At 38.3% G+C, this 24,676-nt stretch overlaps 1 protein-coding gene across 1 annotated transcript in view; it reads right to left on the reverse strand.

The window, feature by feature from the left end:
• Positions 1–24,676, reverse strand: part of cacng8b (calcium channel, voltage-dependent, gamma subunit 8b) — a 32,353-nt gene that overhangs the window by 3,711 nt on the left and 3,966 nt on the right. Inside the window, exons 2-5 of the mRNA XM_084089501.1 lie at positions 6,959–7,225; positions 6,521–6,745; positions 1,037–1,120; positions 178–318 (exon numbers count right to left, since the gene is read on the reverse strand). Of these exons, the coding sequence (XP_083945627.1) occupies positions 178–318; positions 1,037–1,120; positions 6,521–6,743 (448 nt within the window). The 5' untranslated portion in view covers positions 6,744–6,745; positions 6,959–7,225. The remainder of the gene's footprint in view (positions 1–177; positions 319–1,036; positions 1,121–6,520; positions 6,746–6,958; positions 7,226–24,676) is intronic.

Here is a 24,676-nt window from a genome sequence, read left to right on the forward strand (position 1 = left end):
AGCATTATGCATTATTAAATGTAATATATAATTGAATATAATGTCTAGCTTACTTTGCATTTAATTCTTATATAATATATATGTATGACACATTTTTGTAGTTCTGGCAAATATTAGGTGTAATCTGACATTTACTCCAGCACCAATACATGTACACACACACTGCACACACTTTACCTGCTGCTACAAACAGAATGCCAGCCCCCAGCACGATATTCCTTTTGCTCTTGTAGAAGCGACTGGCTGCGATACAGACCCCTCCCATTAGCAGCAGGATGGCACTAAGAATGGGAAAGATGTTGGAGGCCCGGACCACTCCTGCAGGGAAGGAGAGAATAGCAGAGGAGAGAGACAGATGGGAGGGTGAGAGACGGAGAGCATCATAAGCGTGAGACGTGATGAGTGCAGGCCAGTCGGTTCTGTTCAGGTCTTTAGCCCTGTGCATTTGTATTTCCACACATTTTTAGATATAAATATTAAGCTAAAATGAGGCACCTGGTTAATTAAATGATGCCGTTGTGCTCTCTGTGAAAAAGCCCCAGAGGAAAAAATGTTCCCCTGACAGTTGGGCATCCCATCTGGGACCAGTTAAGCTGGGACATAGCAAGGAAATGCCATCTAAATACCAACCAAAATGCCAACCTGTGTGTGTATATGTGCGTGCATTTATGCGCGTGACATGCACACGTGCACACAGGGAGCTGTAGCACAGAAATGTCTTGGAGCATTTCAGGGGATATGAAGCATAGGATTGAATCTGCAGAATTACTGTGAATCTGCAATATGTCACTTTGAAAAAGCTCTTCTTACAGTATGTCACATCAAAGAAGCATAGGTATTTAAGATCATCGTCATCATTTTCTTTAAAATCATAATCATTTGTTACAATACAAAGGGGGAAGGGGGTAAATAATGACCATTTTTTTATTTTGGGGTGAACTGTTCCTTTAACACTGCTGTTGCTGCATTCCATTCATGCTGCAGAACTGCTTTGTCATGATAAACTCTGTTGTTGTAATAAAGGGCAGCCTCTTACGCAGGACGTATTCTGCTCCATCATGATCAAAGTCAGCATCCTCTGGGAAGTGGTTGATCTGGGAGCACACGCCACGCTTCACCCCTACAAGCAAAAACACGGGAACGTCAGAGGTAAGACATCCTGACAACAACCCTGAGCATATGTTAATCCTGAACTGAGAAAGAACCACATCACATACCTCCGTAAAAACCCCTCACACACAAACATCTTACTGACCACAAACCTTTGAACAGTAGTGTGATTTAACACAAGAAGCGTCTCATGGAATATCAATTGTGATCATGGTCAAATGCAGGAATGTCAATTTTCTATTATTCTTTCATAATAAAACAGGCATTGATGTGAGCTCAGACAGACGGACAGAGAGATAGATAGATATTGTAGATAGATTGAAAGACAGAATACCTTTTAATGGTCTAATTCACAATCCAATCTCTTTAAATTAGATAAGGAACTCATTTTTGCATTGTAGCTGCTGATACAGATCTAATTCTCTTAATTCATTATGTTCATTTGTTAAGAAGGGGAACAGAGGAACACACACACACACACACACACGCACCCTAGAAATCTAGCCCTGGAGTCAATCGGGGAGTGAATAGCTACCCGCTCCAGTGCTGGGGGCCTACGGCAGACAGACAGACTGACGCACTATGAGGACGTCGTGACTGGTGTTGATTGATGGAGTGGGAATGTGATGGATTGATGAGACACGAAGGGAGAAACAGGTGGACAGGTGTATGGGGGATTCTTTTCACAGCTGTTTTTGTCTTTTTATATTCCTCCTCTTATGGACATTAATCTGTAGAAAAAAACGAGGGCACAAAAGGGAAAGGTGTCAGCGTAGGAGAATCTGGCATCACCATTTTGTTTCTCTGTTAAAGATACTGCAGCTTTCAGTAATGGCCCTTGTTTCTGCCATCAAGTGCACGTCACCAGACCTGCCAAGCTTGGGGAAATTATTTGAGTACCACAATAGTGTAAACCTCAGTTCACATGCTTTTGCACAAGGTTATTTCCCCACTCACCACCATATTATTAATTTATTCATAATATAAATTCTAATTTTTATTTTAAAACAATAACAACAATTATATCATGAGGGTAAACCCTATGGCCCGGTTTCACAGACAAGGCTTAGATTAAGCCAGGAGTAGGCCTTAGTTCAATTAAGTCATTTAAGTAGCTTTTATAAATGAGTCTTAGAAAAAAACAAAAACATTACTGATATACATCTTGAGACAAAACAATGGCACTGACATATTATAAGATATGTCAGTGCAAGTTGCTTCCAGTTAAAACAGCTCAAATATGCATTTTAGTCTACTAGGCTTAAGTCTACTTAGACTAGCCTTGTCTGTATAAATACAGGCACATATTTTTAAAGTTAAAAAAATTCTGCGATTCTAACTGTTGTCAATCAATGTGACTATACAATATTAATTATTATTTAAAAAAAAATTATTTAAAATTAAACTATCTAATAGGCTACTGTAGAAATAATATTATTGTACTGTAAAATAATAAAAGAGTATTTAATAATAATTTTGCTTTACAGATTCAGAACAACAGTAAAATTACGATACAATTTTTTTATGGCTCTCTTAATTTCCTTTCTTTCCAACTGATTCTTCAAGCTGCTGCTTCTTGCTTGACTTGAGAACTGCACATGCACAATTGAAAGGCATTACTAGTTTTTTGTGTAGTTGTTACAAATCATACCAGTGTACTTTGAGGTCAAAATGTGTACCTGCTAACACAAAAGGCATACAGGTTGGCAGGTCTGCATCACCCACAATGGAAGAGCCACATATTTAAAAAAGACAGCAGTGTGACGAGCCACTGAGCGACTTTTCCACGCCGAGTGCTTTATTGGCTTTTTTTCTGGTCGCTGAGAGGTGAGAAATGTACAACTTTGAATAAAACGCAGAGCTCATCAGTCCCTTTTTACACAGCCGTCCAATCGCAGTGGGGGAGGAGTGGTGAAAATACCACACTTGTACTATGACTGAACAAGAATGGACAAGTTATTATTGCTTGTCTCTGAGTATTCATGTCTGTAGATGGCATCCCCGAACTACCATAGTACTTATATGAAAAATAATGAGAAATATAATAAGAAATATTTCGTTCGCAAAGGACTTTTTTCAGCTGGCTAAAAATGCTTTGTTGGACACATGGCCTAAAGGCCAGCTAGGGTGTTAAAGGGATACTCCACCAAAAATGAAAATTCTCTCCTCATGCTGTTCCAGAAGTATACTTTCTTCAGATGAACACAAATGAATATTTTTAGAAAAAAATTATCTCTGTGAGTCCATATAATGCAAGTGTACGGGACCTCTAAAATTTACTTCTAATCTACAGTATAACTACAGTAATCCATACAACCCCAGTTGATGAATCAATGTCGGCTGAAGCAAAACGATAGGTGTGTGTAAGGAAAACACTAATATCTTACACTTTTTTACACCATAAAGTATGACTTTCAGCCAGCTGTCAAATGTGTGTTCGTGAGTTGACAAAAACATCAGCATGTTGTGAGAAGTGAAGGTCCTCTGTGCTTCTGCATCACTTCTTGCTTGAGCTTCAGAACATGCTTACAAAGTGCTGATGTTCATGTCAAGCGTGAACTCATGAACCTGTGTTTGACAGGCAGACAGAAGCAATGGTTTGTAGTGTAAACATTGTAAATATTAGAATTTCTCACACACGCACCCATCGTTTACGCTTCAGAAAACTGGGGCCGTACGGATTCCGGTCATGTTCACTTTGTGTGATTTTTTTTTTGCGTGAAGTGTCAACTTTGAGGGTTCCATCCACTTGCATTATATGGACTCACAGATATTATTATTATTATTATTTTAATGTTTGTTTGTGTTTTTCTGAAGAAAGAAAGTCATATATATCTAGGATGGCGTGAGGGTGAGTAAATGATGAGAAAATTTTTTGGGAAAGCATCCCTTTAAGACTAGCACCAAGCCAGTATGGAAATTCAAGCTAGTCCAAATTGGTCCAATAGGTAGTTCACCTGCTTACCATGACCTTGCTTTCTCTCTTGTAGAGCCAGCTATCTAAGCACATGAAAGCAACTCATTAGCTTTGAGATTAGCATTGGCCTCTCCTATATGGACTGCTACAGCAGTAGGGGAGCCTAGATGAAGGGCAGGACGAGGCCCAGCGTGTGTGTGCATGTCTAGAATTGAGTCGGCATGATGTGACAATCAGCGCACCTATCATCATGAAGCCAGTAGTAATTGCTGTTTGGACTGATTTAGCTGCAACATTTATTATGCAGATCCAAAAAAATCCGCTTTCCACTTGACCTGCTCTAAATTGTGTTTCTACTGAGCATCTATCTTGGCTCTAATCCCTCGGGAAAGCAAGGATGTCTTGACCTCTAAACTATGCCAAGAGTGCTGTAATACTGCAGTGACCAAAGGGGCAAAGAAAGAAGGGAAAGCGAGGCTTTAATGAGATAGAGAGAGAAACAAAGAGAGACGGCCGAAAAAAGCAGGCCGCGTCGCTATGATGATTGGGAATCCAGGCTTATCTTTAATTGAATGCTTTGTTATCAGGGAGCTTAGCCATAAGGCTAAATTAGAAGAGCACAATGGCTGGCTGCAGGCGGAGCGGAGAGCGTATTACACGGGGATGAGTGAGAACATGAGGTGCTAGAACGACCCCTAAGACTACGACTGCTGTCCCTCTGTGTTGACCTCCCAATGCAATCTGCTCAGCCTTTTAATTAGGCCTTTACAGGCCTTTTTGGGCTGCGCTCCTAAATTCAAAACTATTCAGCAGCAAACAGCTATATCAGGGTTCAGGATGTGTGTAGGTTTGATGATAGATACCATGTGTGTTAATTACCCAGACAGCGACATAGTGTCACACCTGGTACATGTGGATTCCACGCATACCAGATGTAGGCCGGATCTGGGCCGACACTATGTTGCTGTCTGGGTATCCTTAAATGCCATTTAAATGAAGAATTTAACTACTTTTGAAATGGTTTCATCGTTTATACAGGCATGTTAGCTATTTTCAGAACAATTTGAAGCCACTTGTGTTTGTAAAAATAGATTAATAATATGCATTGTGAAGCTTGTGAGATCCTATTAATTTGATGAATAATTAAAGTAAATACTAAAAATCTTATGTTTAGTATATTTTTGGAATTAAAAACATTGCCATGCCTGTAAAATGTTCCAAGACAGGGGAAATGACTATCCTCTTGCGAGGGACCCTCTTCCTAAAATATAAATATTGAAAATAGTGTGATATTATAAAGATAACATTTTATATTGTCACCGCAATTATTATAGATATGTATACACTACCGTTCAAAAGTTTGGGGTATGAATTTTTTGTTCAATTAATGCTTTTATTCAGCAAAGACACTAAGACCTGGTTTCACAGATGTGGCTTACATAGATCAAGCCAGGATTAGGCCTTGGTTAAATTAGGACATTTAAGTAGCTTTTTTAAACATGCCTTAGAAAAAAAACATTACTGGATTATCTTGAGACAAAACTATGGAAGTGGCAAGTTGCTTTCAGTTAAAACAGCTCAAACATGCATTTTAATCTGGGACTATCTTAAGCCTTGTCTGTGAAACCGGGCATAAACTGATCAAAACTGACAGTAAATACATTTATAATGTAACAAAAGATTTCTATTACAAATTAATGCTGTTCTTTTGAACTTTCTTGTCATCTAATAATCCTGAATGTATCAGTTTCTACAAAAAATAGTAAGCAGCACAACTGATTTCAACATTGATGATAAGAAGAAATGTTTCTTGAGCATCAAATCAGTGTATTAGAATGATTAGAAGGATCATGTGACACTGAAGACTGGAGTAATGTTGCTGAAAATTAGGAGGAATAGATTACATTTTAAATTCTTTTCAAATAGAAAATGGCTATTTTAAATTGCAATATTTCAAATATTACTGTTTTTACTGTATTTTTAATCAAATAATAGCAACTTTGGTGAGCATAGGAGACTTCTTTCAAAAACTATTTCACAAATCTTACAGATCACAAACTTTTAAACAATTGTGTATACATGCGCATTTTTTATATATACACGAAATATAGGCACAATTTGAAACATCAAATTCTGCATACGTTTTAAAAAAGCATTTATCATTAAAATATGATAATTTAATAATTAATATTTAATCGATATATTAAGTTAACACTAACTATGACAGAAAATATTCATTTTCCCCATGGATACCAGTTTAAAAACCACTAATATAAGACTTAGTCACATATTTTTTAATGTAGGTTACATATCTATTTTTGATTTCCCATCTGATGTACTTTTGTTTGTTTATCAAACTGTGGCCTAGTATTTTTTTTGTATAAACACTCTATCATCATAGGGCTACCCTAGTGGAGGCAAATATTAATAAATCATAACCCTCCTATTCTCCAAATAAGTGCACAGAAACACAGAGCCAAGATAGTGGCTGACCCTCCAGACAACAGATCCTCCACAGGCCAGAGTGCGTCAAGGCCCCGGGGTCCTTCTTGTCTTTATTATGGGGATCATCTTGTGAGTTGTTGGCGGTGCTGTTGCAGATGAGCGCCCGCGAGTACAGCCAATAATCTGTGCCGATAGCCACCGTCATCAGGCCAAAGGATGCGAAAGCACCCACGATGGTGAGAAGGATCTGAATGCCCTTCTCACACACCATGCCTACAGGAGAGAGGAAGAGATGCAAAGAGAGAGAGAGAGAGATACGGAAACATCACTGATTGCCCATCTATCTCTCCTTCAATTTGTTTTCTTTTATAGTATAGATATAAAGAGATGAGAAATGACTGACCTCCTTCACTTTTTAGACTTGATTCTAATCATGCAACCTCAAGGCCATTCCGTGCTTCAACCTGATTGGTCGAAATAGCTTACCTGATGGCGAGTTTCTGTCCTTCGACTCAATTTTGAAATCTTTCTTTTCCTCGTCAGATGAGAATGTGCTGTCCCCTCAATCCGGGCAGCATCCATCGACTGTCCTCGCACACTCCTTTTGTTCTTCCTGCACTCGTTTACTCCCCCGCTTCTCTTCTGACAGGTCGACCACAATGGAGAAGCTTGTGTTGGTCTCTGTGATCCCTTCGTATGTATGCAGTCTTACTTTGCGTCAGTTCTGGTCATTGTTGATATATAAAACAAAACCTAGAGATACAAAAGGAAGAAAATATTCTATTTCTTTGCCGCAAAAAAAAAGAAAAGAAACTCGTTGGTGGAACTTTGGCAAGGAAAGATTCTAAAGAACTTGGGGAGAAAGGAGCAAAGGCAGGTCTACACTGTTACCATAGTAACGCTGAATTGCAAAAGCTTGAGCATGGAGAGATGGGAGGGGGGGCAGTGCTTTTATCCCTTGGGACGAGATAAGGGAATAACTGACAAACATGCAATTCAGCAACATTACATGAATTGGATCATTGCAATGAATCTGTAGAGACTCCCTGACCAAGCAAGAGGGAGAAGCATTACCTCACAGTGCTGGATGCTTTATGTTAACCACACCTATATGAGACACAGACGCATGCGAATACGCACACACACACACATACATGCACGCACACACACGCGCGCACACACACGCGCACACACACGCACACACACGCACACACACACACACACACACACAATGAAAACCTATAAAACCAGAGGACAATCGTGCAGTACGCATAATTTAGCAAACATAATTTAGCAGACATAATGCAGGGCTGCCTTGGCTGTTAATAATTTATAATGCAATATGGCACAGCCATCAAAATGGGTTAAATCCTGTTCACATGGTGAGCCTCTGCAGTACAGATTTGTAGCGCTCATAGAAAAATCCCTTCCAGGTCAAACATGGATGGACAATCTGAGCCGATTTCTAATGTGTCAGTGGCACATAAAAAAAATTAACATAAAGATGCAGTTTTGTATGTTGTAGCCCAAACTATTCTAGCTAGAGACGTTTATCAAGTGTAAGCTGTTAGATAAGAGGACAGAGGCTGTAATGAAATGAAATAGCACAAAAAAACTAAATACAATCTGTACAAATACACAATGCAAACCATTATATGACACATACAGTATTACTGATCTTCAAGATGCTGTTAAAGAGAATTATTAGGATAATAGTCCTAGTGGAAAAAAGTACACTTTAGCATACTACCAAATAGAGTACTTATAATGGAAATAATATAGTTTAAAATAATATACTTAAGTGTAAACTTAATGTAACGTTTTTGGAAACTTAATTGCATGCAATTGCAAATAATGAAAATGTATTTTATAAAAAAGCTGAACTTTAGAGAGCTTTTTTGACCCATTTTAAGTAGGACGTAAGTTCATCTTTATATGTCATATCATAATTACTCTTATTGTCTTTGAAATATGGTTTAAGTGTGCAGAATGTACTGACAAGCATTTTTGCTAAACTAATGTATACTTTAATGTAATTTGTATTGATACTTGTATGTTTTCTGTTTATTCTATATTTCTTTTATATATAATATATTATAATTGATATTTTGTAATTACATATTTGTAATTAAGAATTTGCAATTTGGTACATTTAAAATATATTAACTTTAAATATAATATTGAATGACTGAAAATGACAATCGAGTATTTTACGTGCTTTTAGTATGTTAGTCAACACATCAAAATAACGTACTGCTTTAAAACACGACAAACAAGCATTACACCATAATGATTTAAAATGTACTTTAAATAAAAAAATTTAATTGACTATCACAAAGTGTACTTGTAATTAGAGTACATTTTCATGACATGATGATGACCAATCTGGAACACGCAGGAGATAACAGGAATAATAATCATAGAAAAACAACCACGTAAAACATTGACGTCTAACACCAAACAAAAAACTAAGGCTACGTTTACACATGGTCGGCTATTTTCATAAACGGACATTTCACCCTCTCCGTTTTCAAAAATAACATTGTGCACACCTGTCAGTTTTCAGAAAAGGTGTTCGTTTATACAAACCTGTGTATATATGCCGTCAAGAGCATGCCAAACCTGTAGGTGGCAGTGTAACGAGAAGCTCAAACCCACGTTAGCCAATCAGAATCCCGAAAATAGCAACAACAGCAACGAATCACTTCCTCTTTCTCTTTTGAACAATGTCGCACCCAGAGCCCGTCTACGTGGAGCCTGGCCACTCCCTATTAAGTCCTATTGTACCGAATTTTGGTTGTAGTTACACCATAGTTCCACTGGGGGCGATCGCCCATGAGTGCAAAATGAATGGGAGTCTATGAAGCTAGACGGCTAAATTTGTCTCTTTCACCCGATTGCCGTTGAGAAATCTCAGATTTGATTGTAGGTTTTGCAAGTTCAACATGGGTTATAGGTCAAAAGTTGAATGAACAAGTACTTATGTCCTTTCGATTTCTTACAGGTTGAGTTGTTGTTGCCCATAACACGCTAGCATTCTGCTAATGAACGCTGATTGGTCAGTGAAGGACTGATTACGACCAGAGATACCGCTTGATGGCATCGTGTGTGTGTGTGTGTGTGTGTATTTTCGGCGAGGTCGCACCAGAGAATGTCTAATAAGGTGAGAACTTCCACTCTCAGTAAACTTCCGGCTTCTGAACTGGTTGCAGTTCCACTCTGGTTCCACATGAGGGCGCTCACAGGACGAGTGCAGAATGAATGGAGGTCTATGGAGCTATACCCCTCAAAATCCACTTTTCTCAGGATATAATTTTTTGTCTAGTAATTTGAATGTTGTATTCAAAAGGAGATGCAAAGAAATTGAAAGTGCAAGTTCTGTCGCATACTGTGACGTCGGCTGCCTAAAACTCAGTTTTTCTCAGTTTACATGCAAACGTGCAAACAAAGTTTTCCAAAATCTCCACTCTGGCCGGAGTTTTTAGAAAGAATCGTTTGAGGTGAATTCTCCGTTTGCGTGTAAACAAAGAGCACAAACAAAGGGAAATGTCTCCGTTTTTCAAAATAACCATGTACGTGTAAACGGTGCCTAAGAGAACTGAAGGCTTAAATACTCAAGGGAGGCTAATCAACAGAAACTGAAACAGGTGCGTAACAATCAGTAACCAAGGAAACTAACTTGTGAATACATACAGGGCAAACTAAGGGTATACGTTTACACGACAACGATGTACTAAAAACTTATTTTCATATACAGAAGACAACATTCCCCATTCACATGGATCTGCGAAATCAATAAAAAATGCTGTAATATGCTGCCAGGCCAGTAGTTGGTGATGTGACTTTGTAAAGAAACACTACACGCTTATAGACTGAACACGTAATACACATGCGCATGACGTCACTGTTTTTTTAAATTCGCTTTTTTGTAGTTTTCACGGAGATAACTAGATGTACCGCATGGCGGTACAAAATATGACCGCCGCTCAGGCCTGCACTGGCTTTCCACAAAAAGAAATGACGTGGAGCAATTTGGCTGTATTGCGTGTTTATGTATATACCTAAAAAAAGTAGTAGTATGTGCATGTCTGTCTGTGTGTGTGTGTATGTGTGTGTGTTTGTGTATGTCTGTGTGTGTGTGTGTCTGTGCGTGTATGTATGCGTGCGTACATGTGTGTGCGCGTGTGTGTTTGTGTGTGTGTCTGTGCATGTGGATTTGTATGTGTGTGTGTATGGGTGTGTGTCTGTGCGTGTGGATGTCAGTGTGTGTGCATGCTTGCGTTTGTTTGTATTCCTGCATGTGTGTGTGTGACAGTTAGGGTTGCCAACTTCAGAAAAGGAAAATGCGGGACAATCGTGGTTATTTATAGGAAAATGAGGGACACTCAAAATATTTGTACTGTATCACAGAGTGTACGTCATTTCAGTGTCTGCAGTTAAGTTTGTGTTTAAAAGGTTATCAGACATAAACACATTTGTATTGCTTAACCTATTTATGTATTTAATTCTAAAAATAATTTTAATGTCATACATGAAAAAAGTCACATTACAAACAAACCATAGTTCAAAATAACAGCATTTATCTAAAATAGAAAGCTTTTTTAACATTATACACTAGGCTTACAGTTCAAAAGTTTGGGGTTAGTAAGATTATTTTTTGGGAAAAAAAATAAAGAAAGTAATTGCCTACTTTTATTCAGCAAGGATGCATTACATTAATCAAAAGTGACAGTTAAGATAATGTTACAAAAGCTTTCTATGTACTTTCTAAAAGCTTTAAAACATTAATAATAATCAGAAATGTTTTTTGAGCATATTATTCCCTCAGGTAGATTAACGTTACATGTTTTCTTGCGTGGCTGGATGTTAGACTCATGAACAATAATCACGTTGTTTGCATTCGCCAAAATTGATTAGCCGAAATCAAAACGTGGACAGTGAAAGGAAATTACCGTTAGTGCGAGACGAGTCCGGCTTGAAGCGGAAGCGACCAGACGGCAGAGGATGTTCGCAAATCAAACAATGATTTGTCTCAAAACAGTGATTAAAAAAAGCTGTGATTGGATGATGACAGGTGTCGGTGATCATTCTCAAGTGTCGTGGTCAGCACTGCTGCTGTTGCTGTTGTATCAGTCAGTGTTTTATCAGCTTGTCAAAAAACGGGACACGGGAGGTCACGCAAGGGACAAATAAATTAGGCCCAAAATGCGGGACGTCCCGCCTAATTCGGGACAGTTGGCAACCTTAGTGACAGTATCATCCTAAACCAGCAACCCTTCGCTCAACACCACCATCTACAGGCCGATGAGTGTACAGTCACTAAATGTGCACATAAATGAATTTATTTTATACCCCCCCATGGATGAAATTCTACGAAACTTAGCATACCCCCAGAGGATGTCAAGTTAATCATACACATGAAATATGGTGCAGTTCTGAACATCTCAACTGAAGATGAGGGGCGCAAATCACAAATGAGTGATTATGGGCTAGGTTGATGTGGGCCCTTAAGAGCAACATACCATAAAAATTTCTTCATCCTCGGTGCCACGGTTCAGGTAGTTATTTAGGAAAAACTGCATTTTTTGGGTTTGGGAGTGGCCCCCGGGGACCAAACGAAATTTTTCCGTAAAAGTCTAGTGGGGCTACATGCCCACCAAATTTCATGTTCCCCGGTGTTTCGGTGTCCCTGGTATGGTTGACGAAAAATCCAGTAGATGACGAAAAAAAAAAAAAAAAAACCTTTGACAATCCCTATATGATATTATCATAATAACAGTATTGTTTTCAAAAACTTGCACTTGCACTCATTTTCAAAAGTGCAAGTTTCAGGCCCCCAAAACATCATTGTCGTGTAAATGAACTGCCAAAACGCATAAAAAGTTTTTAGTTGAGTGTCATTTAAACGGACCCTCAAACACAAACAAACTGAACATAAACCTGGCAATTACCTTCAAGTGTAGTTTAAAAAAAAATATATACATTTAAGATTTAAAATACACTACAACTGTAAATTTAATTCAATTAAGCACAATTCTTTTCACTTCAGGGAAAGTTAGTCTAATACAGTGGGAAGAACAAGTATTTGATACACTGCCGATTTTGCAGGTTTTCCTACTTACAAAGCATATAGAGGTCTGTAATTTTTAAAAAATCCAGAAAATCACATTGTATGATTTTTAAATAATTAATTTGCATTTTATTGCATGACATAAGTATTTGATCACCTACCAACCAGTAAGAATTCCGGCTCTCACAGACCTGTTAGTCTTTCTTTAAGAAGCCCTCCTGTTCTCCACTCATTACCTGTAACTACACCAGTTTGAACTCGTTACCTGTATAAAAGACACCTGTCCACACACTCAATCAAACAGACTCCAACCTCTCCACAATGGCCAAGACCAGAGAGCTGTGTAAGGACATCAGGGATAAAATTGTAGACCTGCACAAGGCTGGGATGGGCTACAGGACAATAGGCAAGCAGTTTGGTGAGAAGGCAACAACTGTTGGCGCAATTATTAGAAAATGGAAGAAGTTCAACATGATGGTCAATCTCCCTCGGTCTGGGGCACCATGCAAGATCTCACCTCGTGGGGCATCAATGATCATGAGGAAGGTGAGGGATCAGCCCAGAACTACATGTCAGGACCTGGTCAATAACCTGAAGAGAGCTGGGACCACAGTCTCAAAGAAAAACATTAGTAACACACTACACCGTCATGGATTAAAATCCTGCAGCGAACGCAAGGTCCCCCTGCTCAAGCCAGCGCATGTCCAGGCCCGTCTGAAGTTTGCCAATGACCATCTGGATGATCCAGAGGAGGAATGGGAGAAGGTCATGTGGTCTGATGAGACAAAAATAGAGCTTTTTGGTCTAAACTCCACTCGCCGTGTTTGGAGGAAGAAGAAGGATGAGTACAACCCCAAGAACACCATCCCAACCGTGAAGCATGGAGGTAGAAACATCATTCTTTGGGGATGCTTTTCTGCAAAGGGGACAGGACGACTGCACCATATTGAGGGGAGGATGGATGGGGCCATGTATCACGAGATCTTGGCCAACAACCTCCTTCCCTCAGTAAGAGCATTGAAGATGGGTCGTGGCTGGGTCTTCCAGCATGACAACGACCCGAAACACACAGCCAGGGCAACTAAGGAGTGGCTCCGTAGGAAGCATCTCAAGGTCCTGGAGTGGCCTAGCCAGTCTCCAGACCTGAACCCAATAGAAAATCTTTGAGCTGAAAGTCCGTATTGCCCAGCGACAGCCCCGAAACCTGAAGGATGTGGAGAAGGTCTGTATGAAGGAGTGGGCCAAAATCCCTGCTGCAGTGTGTGCAAACCTGGTCAAGAACTACAGGAAACTTATGATCTCTGTAATTGCAAACAAAGGTTTCTGTACCAAATATTAAGTTCTGCTTTTATGATGTATCAAATACTTGCAATAAAATGCAAATTAATTACTTAAAAATCATACAATGTGATTTTCTGGATTTTTGTTTTAGATTCCGTCACTCACAGTTGAAGAGTACCTATGATAAAAATTACAGACCTCTACATGCTTTGTAAGTGGGAAAACCTGCAAAATCGGCAGTGTATCAAATACTTGTTCTCCCCACTGTATCTTAGAAAGGCTTTTTTGTTTTGACTTTGTTATACAGTATGACCACAGGTAAGGGTAAAGTTATTAATCAAAAAATACCAATAAAAATGTCTAGATAAAAGCAGATGGAGAAGCTTAAAATATCTAATCTAATCTCTTCTCACACAGTGAATACAGTTTATTTTGATCAATACAAGAATCTGGTAATAAAGCAATGAATAACGGAGACAGGAACAGTCTGTTTTCTCACTCTCAGTTGAGTCTCAGCAGGGAATAAACCATCATGTGACATTAACCTGTGTAAACTGGGTCTAAGTCTTCATCACTACAGCTCAGTCACATTCTCAGATCACAAACGCCTCTTTTCTAGCGGTGTAATCACTGATTAATGGTGATTTATCACATTGCCAGCGTTGTTGAAGAAGCTTTAAAACTTCATAAATGTAGGTTGCCAAGCTACTAATAAACAAAAATAGCTAACTGCATTGAGGCAATACAAACAGAAACCAACAAATACTAATGCTAAATACTAATAACTAATATTTGTTAATTTCTGGGAACACTTTTTGCATTACAATAATATCTAGGCTGCATTCATTTGATCAAAATACAGTGAAAAATAGTATTATTGTGAAACATTACTACAATTTAAAAGAACTGTTTTCTATATTAAAATATGTTAAAATGTAATTTATTTCTGTAATGGCAAAAGCTGAATTTTTAGCATCATTACTCCAGTCTTCAGTGTCTCATGATCCTTCAACAGTTGTGCTGCTTAATAATATTTTTGTGGAATTCTTTGATGAATAAGTTCAAAAGAACAGCATTTATTTGGAACATAAATAAATATTTTCTAACATTAAAGGGTTAATTCGCCCAAAAAAGAAAGAATTGTCATCATTTACTCACCCTCATGTCGTTCCAAACTCGTAAGACTTTCGTTCATTTTTGGAACACAAATGAAGATATTTTTATTGAAATCTGAGAGATTTCTGTCCCTCTATTGACAACTACGCAACTACCACTTTGACGCTTCAAAAAGTTCATAGAGATCGTAAAACTTTTTGAAGCGTCACACTGGTAGTTGTGTTGCTGTCAAAAGAGGGACAGTAAAATATCTTCATCTGTGTTTCTAAGATGAGTGAAAGTATTATGGTTTTGGAGCGACAAGAGGATGAGTAAATTTTATTTTTTGTGTGAAATAACCCTTTAAATATCTTTACTGTCAATTTTGATCAATTTAATGCATCATTGCTTAATGCAATCATTAATTCTTCTTTAAAAAAAATCGTACAGACCCTAAACTTTTGAACAGTAGTGAACAATACAGCAGAAGTTCTCAACGGTCAAAACCCCAAAATGGGGTCTGTTCTCATTGCGTTGTAGACGGCAGGGAAAAACAATGCTAATGCAAAAAAAAAAAAAAAAACATAGAATGCACCTATAGAATAACAGTGTAGAATGTAGCAAAAATACAAAATTAAATAAATAAGGCACTCAATCAAACTATTCTCTACATGATTTCATATACAATGCTAAGGTACAATGCGTTTCATGCAAATAATAATTGGCTGCGCATAGCATGAAACCATCAAATTTCAAGCTATATCAACACAAAACAAATAAATAAACAATAATGTTGCATATTCTAATCTAGTCTATGCTGTTCATCATAATATAATTAAAAAGTTTCGTATTAAGGATATTTTGGATAAATCTGGGTCCGGAAAAAAACAAAATCAACTGAGAACCACTGCATTGTAGCATTCACAACCTCATAGATATACATAACAAAATATAATTATTTCCTCAAAAGAAGAATTATATTCCTCCCACAAAAACACTGCCCAAAACACCAAAAGTATTACAGATTAATAATAGGCCTAGGCCATAATTTTTTTGTAGTTGACAAAAGGCCCAAAAGGCCAGTACGATGTCCTGAGGCGTTTAACTCCACCTCTGCAAGAAACATTAGCCTAACTGGGGCTGTATGAAATACACTCTTCTTCTATATGTCAAAGTAATAAGCCTGAGAGTCACTCAGAAGACAGTCAGCAGCTTTCAGTGTCTGTTTCAGTCTGATGCCTCTGCTATGTTTAAACTGAAGTAGGCAAAAAAGAGCATCAAAGTGAGAACCACACACAACACCTCTTATGAAGCAGATTGTCTCTGTGTTTCCAAAGTCTGCCACTTACTATCGCAGTAAATACAAACATTTGGCTTGGCAGACCACAAAAAAAAGAAAAAAAGATTTACATCTATTTATAATCACACAAGGACAAGGAAAAAAAATAGCAGAGATCCTGTTCTCATGAGACGGTCACATAATCAGCGGTGCTTCCATTCATAACTTCCCAGTTATTGCAGTCATGCAAGATTTGATTTGCAAGGCTTGGGGGGAGGGGGAAAGAAGTAACACAAAATAACTCATTTCCACCATCATTACTTCTCTGTTCCTCACCATACATTCGACATGTCAATGTGTATGTCAAGTAACCGATCAAAATTACAGACAATTAATACACCATTCAGACAAATCATGTCATGACTGTGAAAGGCGAAGCCGTAATTATAGGAAACGCGTCCAATTATTATGACTCGTGAATCAAAATAATTAGCACATAAGTCCCTGCTGCAATCATGACAAAGAGCGTCAATTATGACCTCTTTTGCGTCGCTCGGAAGAGAGGGAGAACGAGCGTGAGACAGAAGCAGACAGAGAGAGAATGGACAGCGCAAAAGCAATATAATCATGGAGAGTGCGAATGACATCAAACAAAAGCAAGCGCACTGAAGTTTGAGACACCTTTGTGCAAGGAAACACTTGAATGATTCACTTTGAAAAGTGAATAGCATTATACTGTACATCAAATGAATGCAATGAAACGCTACCTTCACCTTTCTGTTTGGATGAATGTAGCGCTACTGCAGCATCATCGTCACGCTGACGGCGTGAGACCGCACTGACATCGTTAATGAAGGATTAGAGTATAACACCTGATCCTCTCAATTCCTCACACCCTTTATAACACCCCTCACATTCACACTACACTTCTAGACTGTGGTCATACCACATACACTCTCTTTCTGCCAGCCTCCCCTCCAGTGTGCTCAAATTGTGGCCATTGTGTACGTCCAACTCACACTTTGAGTGCTAGGCTATCCACACAAAATGAATGAATGATGTGTGTGTGTGTGCATGTGTAGCCTTATCACGTTTCTTCCGATTGAATTTTGAAACATCGTGTTCCTTAAGCTTGAACAGTAGAGACTAGAACATAGCATAGAACATAGCACTAGCAAGGTCATGAGTTCGATTCAATGCTTGAACTGATCAAATGTACAAAAGTTTGGCGTCGGTAAGAGTTGGAATGTTTTGAAAAAGGTTTTTTTTTTCACCAAGGCTGACTTTATTTGACCAAAAATACAGTAAAAACAGTAATATTGTGAAATATTATTACATTTTAAAATAACTGTTTTTTATTTAAATATATTTTAAAATCTAATTTATTCCTGTGATGCAAAGCTGAATTTTCAGCATCATTACTCCAGTCTTCACACGTGATCCTTCAGAAATCATTCTAATATGCTGATTCGCTGCTCAATAAACATTTCTTACTATTATCAATGTTGAAAACAGTTGTACTGCTTAATATTTTTTGTGAAAACTTCAAAAGCACAACATTTATTTAAAATAGAAATCTTTTGTAACATTATACATGTCTTTACTGTCACAACTGATAAATTTAAAGGGATAGTTCACCCAAAAAATACAATTCTTTCATCATTTACTCACCCTCATGTTGTTCCAAACCTGTATGAGTTTCTTTCTTCTGTTGAACACAAAATAAGATATTTTGAAGGATGTTGGTAACCAGACAGTCGTGCCGTCAACTGTCTGGTTACCAACATTCTTCAGAATATCTTCTTTTGTGTTCAACAGAAGATAGAAACTCATACAAGTTTGGAACAACATGAGGGTGAGTAAACAGAAAAACAGATGACAGAATTTTAATTTTTGGGTGAACTATTCCTTTAATGCATAGGCCTACATGCTCAATAAAAGTATTAAATCTTACCACAAACTTTTGAACAGTTTTTTGAACAGTATTTTACCTTAAATGCAATGCATGTCGCTGATATTAAAAGTGCCTGCCAAATGTGAAAGATTATTTGATTCTGAATTCTGACATTTTAATTGTATTTACTTAAGAATGGATATATAGCTATTTTATTTTTTCATTAGTAAAGGTAATTAAGTTTAAGCTAGTCTCGCATGCCCTTAACTAAATAGCATTAGGTCTAGTTCCCACTGCAGCTTATTCTGGTGACCTGTCTACTGCCGCCTGCCTCCTTTTAACTATCTATGACAAACGACAGACCGGAAGTCAGTAATTTCCAGTGGACAATATTACAGGAACTTTTGCAGTAAGAACTTATGCAAACTCGATCAGATGTGATGTAAAGCCTGTTCTAATCAAAACTAAGAGCGCAAGGTGAGAATTACTAAAATCTTAGCTTTAAACATTATTTCTGTATTACTAGTAGATATGAATAATTATGTCTGAAGTAATCATTTATTACATAAGTATTTACATTGATCAGCCCTACCTACTTTGCTTTCCTTTCAAATGTGTTGCCAATCATTTGTTTTGTATGTATATTTATTTTTCATTCATTTTACCATGGTGAATAAGCAGAGAGCATAAAAAATGTGAAAGTTCCAAGCGAATGCAACTGCAACAATTGTATGTAAATGTCGAGGATAGTGGAAAGTTGGCTTTAGACTGGAACAGACCTGTTACATGTCTGGTCGACATGTAGAGTAACCAACCACAGTTTGCATTGTTTTTAAGTGCTGTTTAAGAGCATGTTTACATGAAATAGAATATACCACCACAACACACTGGAGCAAAAATATTATGTGGCTGTCTCAACAAACAGAAATCACTGAGGAAAAAGCAGGAAATGTATAGACTGATTCCACAATCTATATATTTTGTCGCGTTTGAGCTTCCGCGTTTGAGTTTGTTCTCATGCGTCAATCAAGTTTGGCTGAGCTTCTGTCTATGTTCGCTGATCAATATTAATATGTGAATAAAAGACTAAATTAAATCTGTTCATCATGATAAAGCGATCGTGTCTCTTCAGAAAATGGACTAAAGCACCCGATTCATATGTATTAGTTTTACGATCTCTTTATGAACGCTTTGAAGCATCAAAGTGGTAGTTGCGTAGATGTCAATGGAGGGACAGACAGCTCTCAGATTTCATCAAGAAGATTTCCATTTGTATTCCTAAGATTAAAGAAAGTCTTAAGGATTTGGAACAACTTGAGGGTGAGTAAATAATGGCAGAATCTTCATTTTTGGGTGAATTAACCCTTTAACCTGCAGTTGAAATCAAAATTATTACATTAATCGGTATTATAACCCCCACTGCAAATCAGGTTTATTGGCAAAATTAACAGACTTTCAGCTGTTTGCAATGAACAAGTCAAACAAAAGTAATTGAAATAGCTCAAACCAACAAATTTTTCAAGTGGTTCCCCCAAATTCAACTGAAAATTCAACTTTTAATGACTTCTGCCGTCTCAAAATTATTCAACCCCTTCATGTCAAGCATCTTTACTTCTTAGTAGAACACTCTTTTGCTGTTACGACCTGCTGCAAACGATATGTATAACCAGACACCAGCTTCTGGCAGCGTTTCTGAGGAATCTTAGCCCATTCCTCATGAGCTATGGCCTCCAGTTCAGTAATATTCTTGGGTTTGTGTGCTGCAACCGCCTTCTTCAAATCCCACCAGAGATTTTCTATGGGGTTCAAGTCAGGTGACCGTGAAGGCCACTGTAGAATCTTCCAGGACTTTTTCTGCAACCAAGCCTTGGTGGAATTTGAGGTATGCTTGGGATCATTGCCCTGTTGGAAGGTCCAAATGACAGCCAAGCTTCAGCTTCATCACTGATGGCATGAAGTTTTCTCCTAGGATTTCCTGATACTTTAATGAATCCATCTTGCCTTCCACACGCTGCAGGTTTCCAGTGCCAGAGGATACAAAGCAGCCCCAGAGCAGCACCGAGCCACCACCATGCTTAACTGTAGTTGTTCTTTTCATGTTAACTGAGTGTTCTTTTCAGCATATGCTTCATTCTTCTTCTTCCAGACATACCGCTGATCCATAGGACCAAAAAGTTCCAGTTTTGTTTCATCAATCCTCAGAACAGAATCCCAAAACTTCTGTGGCTTATTTATATGATTTTTGGGTCAGTAGATGTGTACGTCTCTGAGTTCCGGCATGCGTTTAGTACACGCTTTACTGTGCAAGCTGAAACCTCAGTGCCTGTTGCCACAAAAGTCTTGCTGCAGGTCTTTTGCAGTCAAGGTTTTTTCTGAACCTGCCTTCTCAGAAATCTGGTTGCAGCCGTTGATAGCTTCCTTTTTCTGCTCCATCCAGGTAGTGTAACCACTGTTCCTTTAACTTTGAGCTTGCGAACTATGCTTCCAACGGTGTCTCTAGGAACATTTAGTTCCTTCGCTATCTTTTCACGAGTTCACACGTACATTAGGGGTGGGAATCTCTAGGCACCTCACGATTCGATTCGATTACGATTCAGATGGTAACGATTATCGATTATTAACGATTTTTTTTTTTTTTTTTACTTACTTGGTACTTTTAAAGCAAAGTATTTATGATGACCCATAACAAACTTACTTCCATCTTCCTATAATAATTTTATTAATAAAACAAATGGAAGTGATTTGAACATTGCAAAGAACCAACAGGAAAATAAATGTGTGCCTGTACTAGCAGCGTACTTGTAGTAAATTAATACAAACTTCAGCATATTCTGAATCTCTAGCATTTAATAATAGACTTCTAACCAACATCCTCTTGTTATTTCCAATGAGCAATATAATCCTTCAGACAAAAAAACATTTTGCTGTAGCAAAATCACAAACAGTTTTTGTTAAAAATATAGAATTATGTACCAGCAGCTCTCATATAATGCTTGTGGACTTACGCATATTCTGAATAATTAGTAACATACAAAGCCTCTCTTATTCACAACTAAATAATAAAGAGTTATGACTTGAAATGTTTGCTGTATACCACAATCAAAAAAAGCTTATACAAAAAAAGTGAATGAACATCTGCAGAGAGCACAGTCAAAATGTAACTTTTTGTGACTGGCATTGCACATATTGCAGGGCAGTACAAGGTACGTATAACAGATCGGTTTACAGTATATTGATGTGAAAACTAAATAGGCTACTGAAAGCAGCTTTCATACAAAAAATACTAAATAGGTAACAATGAAATTGCCAATTTTCCATACGCTAGCTTTTAACGAAGACGGTGCCGTTCGAATTTGGCGCTCAGCCATCATGCGTCTGTTAAGTGCGCGCCACAGACTGCACGCGCGCTGCACGTCCGCTTACGGTGCTGATCCATTTGTCCGTGCGACACTTCTGTCGCGCCGCGCTCCACTATATTCCTATGGGTGACGTCAAGCGACTTTGTCGCACCCGCAAAGCATTCCGGGAAGGCGGCGCTTCATTTGAAAAATGCTGCGCGTCAAAAAGCTGGCCGATGCCCATCTTTATGCAAATGAAGTCCGTTAAACGCGACGCGTCTATCCAATAGAAGTAGAGCATATGGAGATGGAGGGAAGTCTCTCGCAGGTCCTCTGTTCTAATACGCTACATTTCCCGCTCGGTCAAAACCACGCCCATAGCGGTTAACGCCCATCAACGTACCAATGTGGGGAGGCGTCGCGACACCACGCGACAGTCGTGTCGGACAAGTGGATCAGCACCGTTACGGTACGTTCACACGGGGCGTCAGCGTAAACGCTTCCCATTGACTTTGAATGGGTGACGTCAAGCGTTGCCGAAAAGAATTGTGGATCCGTTGGCGGCGCTTCACTGGCGTTGCTCGCGGCAGAAGTTGAGAATTTTTCAACTTCTGCCGCGAGCAACGCCAGTGAAGCGCCGCCGATGGAAGCGTCAGCCAATCAGATCGCTCTATGCAAATACAGTAGCCAGGCGGCAGCCAATCACGTTCATCCTGTTCAAGAGCAGCAAACTGAGGATAAATTTTAAAATGGAGGAGAAACTAATTATTGCGGTGGGCAATCACCCGGTCCTTTATGACCATTGAATGACAATGAAGCTTGTTGTTGAGTTCCTGTCTAATTTCATTGGCTGACGCTGCTATGACCATGGCGTCAGTGCCAAACTTCAGCCACGCCTTCCGTCAAGCGTTGACGCTGACGACCCGTGTGAACGTACCGTTAGAGTTCCGCCTTTTGCGTTCCGTCAATATTACGTTATTAGAAAAAAAAAGAAAAAAAATTAGAGAATCGATTTTTTTACATTTGTGAATCGATTCAGAATCGTCCACGTCCGCATCGCGATGCATCTAATAATCGATTTTTTCTCCCACCCCTAACATACATGAAATCAGACATAGTAATTTATGCATATTTGGCATGCTGTCTGGGGGAGGGCTCCGAGCTTGGAATTTGGCCCAAACCCAGAGTACTCACCCCTTTTGACTGGGATAGAAAGCCAGCCAAGAGTGAGGTAATGGGGTGGTGGAGGGATGCTGTGAAACTGTCATGGGACAGAGGTGAGGGAAGGCTATATTTATACCGGCTTCCTCTTGTGCTGATTGGTTGATTACCTGAACAAGATCCTCCCGAACTTTGTAACATAAAACTTCATTTTGTATCCCGTTCCTTGTTTGTGAAGGGCGATGATATCTTCTCTTAAATTTTAGGACCATTCTTTTGACTTAGCCATATTTCTAACATGTAGCCAAACGTGACACTCAACAAACCTAGCCAGTTCAGATATTTCATGTGTTCTAGCTCAAGCAAACCTGGTGCAACTAATGAAGCCCTTGCTTAAGACCACACCTGTTTTGCAGATTTGTGAGGGATTGTATTCGGGGGGTTGAATAATTTCTGTAAATTTTGCCAATAAACCTTACTTACAACTTACAACTGTATCTCTCGGGCATTGGTGATTCATCAGCGCGTCTCTCACATTGTGTCTTTGATAATTCAAATGTAATGAATGTCACACACGTGAACTGTGCACGCACACATAGAGACATTGAAAGATTCAGACATGACATGAAATGAGGTGTTCATTTCAGATCATGTTTCCTCTCAAAGACTGAACTCTTTGCTAAATCTTTAACTAATTAGTTATTTAGCTGACACATTTATTCAAAGTGACTTACAGTATAGTTTTTGTTAAATGGATCATCTCCCCCAAGCAACTTTAGTTAAAGTGGCTTGCTCAAGAGCACAATAGTGATGGATAGTTAATGGATCGCCTGTTTCTCTCACCAGCCAAGCTCGAGCTGACATGACCAATATTATGAATGTGTAACTCTGTGAAAAGACAAGAGCTGTGATGGGCCAGCAGGCAGTATATTTATACACATGCAATTTGCATAATATAAATATCCATAGACATGTAAGGCTTTCAGGAAGAGGTCACCTTAAAGATTCAAATTCAACAGTCTGAACACAGCACAAAGCACAAGATCACTTATAGTTTAATAATACATCCATTTAAGCCCCACAAGAACAGTAAACAGCCAATTTGTGCACTGATCTACTGTTATTTATTAAATTAATCACAGTATCAAACTTGAAAAAATGATTCAGTTGATCCAATAGATTCATTCAAAAATACATCTACACTATTCCAAAACTGGCTCCACAAACCAGCATAAATGTGACCACATATACTAATGTTCAAAAGTTTAGAGCCATAGTAATTAATCTTCAGCGAGGATGCATTAAAATTGATGGTAACACTTTTCAATGTTTCAAAAGATTGCTACAAAAGATTTCAAATATATGCTGTTCTTTTGAACTTTTTATTTATCAAAGAATCATAGTTTCCACAAAAATATTAAGCAGCAACATAAAAAAATACAAAACGTTTCTTGAGCAGCAAATCAGTATTTCAGAATGATTTCTGAAGGATCATGTGACACAGAAAACTGGAGTAATGATGCTGAAAATTCAACTTTGCCATCACAGGAATAAATTACATTTTAATAGAAAACAATTATTGAAAATTGCAGTAACTATTGCTAAAAAAAAGTTTTACTGTAATATTGATCAAATAAATGCAGCATTGGTGAGAACTTCTTTCAAAAACATTAAAAAATCTTACCAAACCCAAACATTTGAGTGTATATGTATGTAACATCACATATTACATATTACAATATACATGTGGCTAAAACTGAATTTCACCAAAAAGTTGCTGTTATTAAATATGAGTGAACTTAAAACCAAACTAAACAGTTTGATTAATTAAATTCACATCTCCTCGTATTCAGACAACATAACCAAGCACATCTAGCTTTAATTCCTAACCACAGAATATATCTCCCCTGCACTCACATCATTTTAAGGGCATCTGATAGGTGTTTGAATTGTACAGTAGCAGGCAGTACAGTACTGCTCAGGTATATTCCTTCTAATACATTAATAATTATGTGTTTCTTTTATTTCAGTACATTTCTTTTCAGATAAACTTGCCAGGGGGCAGTTGCTCAATGAACGATGAACA

Source organism: Abramis brama (genome assembly GCF_963993115.1).
Source record: "Abramis brama genome assembly, chromosome: 17".
In the NCBI taxonomy this organism is placed as follows: domain Eukaryota; kingdom Metazoa; phylum Chordata; class Actinopteri; order Cypriniformes; family Leuciscidae; genus Abramis; species Abramis brama.